The sequence below is a fragment of the Oryzias latipes genome, chromosome 18 (genome assembly GCF_002234675.1).
Source record: "Oryzias latipes chromosome 18, ASM223467v1".
In the NCBI taxonomy this organism is placed as follows: domain Eukaryota; kingdom Metazoa; phylum Chordata; class Actinopteri; order Beloniformes; family Adrianichthyidae; genus Oryzias; species Oryzias latipes.
Genome location: NC_019876.2, coordinates 18,844,812 through 18,850,323, shown reverse-complemented (window position 1 = coordinate 18,850,323; position 5,512 = coordinate 18,844,812). Strand labels below are relative to the sequence as shown.

The 5,512-nt window shown below is 36.0% G+C and overlaps 1 protein-coding gene across 1 annotated transcript; it reads right to left on the bottom strand.

The window, feature by feature from the left end:
* Positions 1 to 634: 634 nt before the first annotated feature.
* On the bottom strand, positions 635 to 3,653 carry LOC101155802 (interleukin-8). The gene is made up of 3 exons (XM_004079853.3): positions 3,525 to 3,653; positions 1,786 to 1,921; positions 635 to 1,364 (listed from the first exon to the last, which is right to left on the bottom strand). The coding sequence occupies exons 1-3, from the start codon at positions 3,574 to 3,576 to the stop codon at positions 1,238 to 1,240; spliced, it is 315 nt and encodes a 104-aa protein (XP_004079901.1). The 5' UTR covers positions 3,577 to 3,653; the 3' UTR covers positions 635 to 1,237.
* Between the last annotated feature and the right edge of the window lie 1,859 nt (positions 3,654 to 5,512).

Here is a 5,512-nt window from a genome sequence, read left to right as displayed (position 1 = left end):
ATTCAGAGAACACATTTCACGCACCCAGGTTTGTGACAGCTAATGGGACTTTAACTCATTTAACTTTGTGACTGACAGTTCCAGATCTTTCTTTCCCACTGAAGTACATGACTGAATAGCAGTTTTGAAACAATGAAACATTCTTTTCCAAAAGGACAAGTTCAAACAGCAGCACCGGTATTTAGAACGTTACAAACACTTTGAAGGGATCAGGTTTATGGTCAGCAGACAGAAAGAAAATAATAAAGACATCTGAGATGTATATTGTTGCTAAATGTATCAACACTTAACTGAAAACACAGGAATTATTGTCTGGAAGGCAAAACTGGTTAACCTTTAAACTCATTTATGAAACATTTCCCCTTAAAAAAAAACACATTTTGAAATGTGTACTTCAATGCTATCTCCTTTAAACATTACACATGGGTTAGCATTCCTAAAATCTCAATGCTACCCAAACACATAAAAGATCAAAGAATAAATCAACAACCTACTTTATAGTGAGAGTTTGTGGTTTTCACATATGAACTACTTTCAAAGGTTTGGCCTCACTAGTTCATTTAAATTGGTCATTGACTTCATCCTTCTGCCATAAGTGAACAGTTCCAAAGAAGACCAAAGAGACAAACAAAACTAAACCATTTCTGCTTTACTTGGAATTTAATAAGCATTCAATTTATTTTCAACAGCATTATCAGAGATACAGAAAGATTCACATTCAAAAACAGATACAAGACTGACTTAAAAAATAACAAAAACAAACAACAAATGTTTACTTCTTTAAGGTCGATCTCCTTTATGCTTCATCTCATTTTCTTGAGCTGACATGATCCATTTAAGTTCCTGTTTCATTTTAACTATTGCACAGTGTTTAAGTGTGTTTTAATGCTACATATTTGCTACAAATAATGTCTGTTTTTAGAAAATTAACAGACAAATTCCCAGTGCCAAAGCTTTGCATTTTTCTGTTCAAACACTTGCACTCCTTCTAGAGTTTTGTTTTACAGGTGTTAGAAAATCAGTCCCATTTTCTGTGCTCTTTAACAGTTTATGTAAACAACTGTCAAACATTTGCATGTGGTAAAAAAAAATCGAAAAAGACAGGTACAAGACTGTAAAATAGAAAATAAAAAAAGAAAACAATTAAATCCAAATTAAAAGTTATCCATTCAAGTGATTAAATCTGGAGTGGCTCGTGTTTGCAGGTCTTCAGCTTTTGAAGCAGGATTTTTTTTCTTCAAGCTTGGTTTTTGGCAGGTGCCTTCTGATGATTAAGTTGCCTCTCCAGAACAAACTGGACCAGCTTCTTCACCCAGGCGGACCGTGGGTTCAGGCAGACCTTCTCCCCAGTCACCAGGCCCGCTCTAAAACCAGGGATTTACAGCAGTTAAGGTAAAAGATGGACTTTTAAGAGAGTGATAATCCCAATGCCTTTTTTTTCTTTCTGGAAAATATTCAGCTTTTTGACAAAATGTCTTTTAAAAGCTAAACATTAAATTAATTTAAAAAAAAGAATACTGTATAACAATAAATTTAGAGGTTAAATATGTCAATGAAAAAACAAAACTACAACACCATCTAATAGTTTTTATTTACTTTATTCAAATGATGTTTTGGTGTGTTAGACTAAAACAACAACGAAAAAAAATCTTTGGGATGGAGTCTATCTTCATAAAACTTGGCAAAATATTAAGGAAAGAAAAAAAAAACTGATGTTAAATAATAAAAGCAACAATTAAACAGACAGTTGATCAATTCAGAGCAGTTTGTGTGTTGTTCTCTTACATGACTTCAGTCTCTGGACAGTGAGGTCCCTCAGTGACCAGCTTGATGCTCTTCAGGCTGTCAGGAGGAATAATCCTGGACTCCACTTTCAGACATTGACAACGTGTGTTATAGTCCCTGTTTATTGGTGGTATACCTGCAATACACATAGTTTTAATCAGAACACTTAATTATTGTTTGATATTAACATTCTGTTTATTGCCCTTGTCTTCGTATTAATCCTTGTGCTAACACCCCACAAAGTAGAAATTGATGGACTACATGGAAGCCTGAACTGTCCGACGCTAAGCAGAGGACCGTTACTCTCATGAAGTCTGTTCATTTCGGACAATAGATACTTCGAAGGGCATTTTCCCGTTTATACCATGGTCTCTTAAAAAAGAAATAAATATTCAATAAATTTTTAGTAGTTTATTCTTGTTATCGGCACTGACCAATAACAAGAATGCTGGCACTGACCTTGACTGCAGTGGCAAAGGAAAGTGATATAAATGCTGATTGGCATGATATGTTTAAAAAAGCTTCTATTCAGAGAGAAAATTCACCTCTTACTGCTTGTCTTTGTCCAGATGATGAAGCAAACGTTTGTTTTAAAGAAGCCAGCGCAATGATATAGAACATTCGGGCTATGTGACCGGAACTTCTTTGTAACCCTTGTGCTATCACTTTAACATTGGGATTTGGTCATCTAGACCCACTAGACAGTGCGCTGAACCATTTTTCTTCAATGATTTGTGAACTTCACTGGTGTCCATGGATTACATGAAATCTATCCACCTTTATCCACCTTCTTCATGGTAGGGAGAACATGTCAATGTAAGGGTGGGGTCATCTAAGATAGCACAAGGGTTAATGTGTACAATATCACTGTCCATGATCACTTTTTAATCCACACTCAGCATCGAGTGTGGACCATGGTATAAACAGGGTTAACTGCCTGCTCAACCAAATTATAATGCACATTTTGACAAACAAATTTTCAAATTCATTTATCATGTATGTTATTCATCCATTGCAACAAAAACAAAAACCCTTTTTTTTGGGATGGAGTTGTTAAAGAGGTAACAGCCAAAATTACTATTACTATTATTATTCATTTTGCTTTAATTTATTTGGAATTCAGAATCACCTTTTAAACTCTCCAGCTTCCTTCTTTGTACAAGTTCTAATTTATGAATTAAATAATGATTTTAGCACTTTCTACCAGCATGTTTTGTCAGGGTTGAGTAGACTTACGAAATGTTAAAAAACTTGGCACTTCTCTCTTTTCCCTCAGGTCATTTTCCTGTTCATCAGAAGTCAAGTTCTTTCAGTTTCACAGAAACAACTGTTTTATCCATTCCAGAGTTGTGTAATAAAGCAACACATAAGCCAAGTGTTTTCAATAAAGTCTGATCAACTCTCATGAGCAGAAACTTGCAGAAAGTTGTTGCTCTTGTCGTACAAAATTGTTTTTTTATACATTAATTACTTTGTTCATGATCACTTTAGGCCTTTTAGGGGGTTTCAATAATACAAATGGCTTATTAGGGGGCTTGTTCCTGAAAAGTCAGCATTTTTTAGTCAGAAAAGACAATAATTCAGCACATGCTTTCTACGTAGTTCTTTACTGCTGTGTCAACTTGTAACTGATAAATGTTGGGCCAAAACTCAGGTAAAAAAAGACAAAATATTGGTATTTTCAGTGGTTTTCTTAAGTGAAGTGTGCAGCTGAAAGGATCAACAAGAGATTAGCTCACCATCAATGAGGACAACCAGGGTCCCAAGCAGAAGCAGACTGTAGAGCTTCATCGCGATCAGTTGGCTCCTTGTCACAGAGGAAAAAATATGTGGATACTGTCAATGTGCCTTTGCTCTACAGTTTTTATACGTACAGTGATCATGTGCTTGTCATCGTTAAATTGGCTGTGGGAGATTTGAGGAAAAACAGTGCACGTGTGTGGTTTCACTGTGTTGTGTTCACATGTGCAGCAGAAGACAGTCATGAGACTGAAGGTTCAGGGAACAACTGGAGGCCCCGTCGAGGTTAAGATTTGGTGAGCCTGCGGTTAGCAGTGTCATAAACATGTCAGAGGGAATGAGGTTGTTTTGATAATCAGACAACAACTCTTTCAGTTCTGCATGTTGTTGCTTCGTAAAAGTGCTAGTGAGCTCACAAAACCATGAAAAATGATCAAAATTATCAGCAGATGCAGTTCTCCAAACAGTCGTTGTTTACTTGTGGTTTTAGTAATGATGTGGAATACTTTTGTCCCAAGGGGATTGTAGACAGTAAAAACATTGACATTCTGTCATTATTTTGAACTGCAGTGTTCTTTATACACTTTTCTTTGCAAATTTTCATACTCAAATATTCCAGCATTTAGCAGTTGCTTGCATCCAAAGTAACAAAGGTCGAACTCACAAATCTATACTGAGCCTTGTTAGAACACCTTTGTTTCACATAATCAGGGTTCTCCCAGGTCAGCGTTAACATTGCCCATAAAGACACAGACGCTGTTGTTTTGGTGTTCGTTTCAAATTCACCAATAAATGAAAACAAGGGCTTGTGGACACATTTTTATTGATGCAAAACATATGCCAGATGTTATAACTTTTTAAGTCCCACTCCAGTTATCTTTTGTTCTATTATAGAAGCGTTCTTAGTGGTCTTTTAATTATAAATATTTAATTTTAAGCCAAGATAATAAAACACAACAAAACTGGAACATCGTTTCTGCAGAGCACCAGTAGTTCATAAGAAATTCAATTCTGAGTTATTGGCAGGATTGTTGGTGTGGGGTAGGCCTTCTACACTTCCCATCAGCTTTATTTAAAAAGCACCTAAATTGCCCATAGATGCAAAGTGCTGTTCAATAACAGAGAATAAAACATGTAAATATTCAGATAAAAATAGATTAATAGTGTACAAGGAAATTGTACATTGCTAAAACAAAACATATCACAAACATTACATAAAAGAGAATAAATTGTAATGGTGCTATAAAAGAAAGAGAGGGAACCTCTCTATACCTCTATTAAAAGACAAATTTAAAAATTGGGTTTTAAGAGAAGACTTAAAAACAGGCAGTGATGTGGCCTCTCTAACATAAATTGGAAGATCGTTCCAGAGTTTTGGAGCTGCTGCAGTAAAAGCTCAGTTCCCTCTAAGTTTGAGTTTTGATTTCAGTAATTTAGAAGCAGCTGATCAGCTGATGTAAGAGGACGAGAGGGGACATGAGGCTGCAGCAGCTCAGAGATGGTACATGGATCTACAAGTGGATGCATCAGAATGGAGCGGAGTAGCGAGCTTGTGGCCCGCTGATTGTAGCACCTATATCACTACTATAATCTTTTTCAAAGAGCATCACTTTGCCTGATCCTAATTCCCAACAATTTGAATGAAGAAAAACTCAGAAATACTACTTAAAGCTTACTTTTCTTTATACATGTCCTTCATCAGAAAAATGCCACAAGAACACCAAAAACACCATTTTTATTGGAGTGGGTCTTAAAAATAGACATGTCAGTCTACCATGTTCTGCAGTCGGTGTCAGTGCTTTGCAGTGTTGTGCCCAGGCATGCAACACTTGATTGTGCTGAGCCCAGAGTGGTCACAGTATCTAAACTTTAGGGTTTAACATCTATTTGATTTGGTTCTCATGGAGCAACCTGGATTTTCAATGAAAAATCTAATTGAAAATTTTCTAAAAATCCATCAGGACAGACATTTTCTTTCTCAATACAA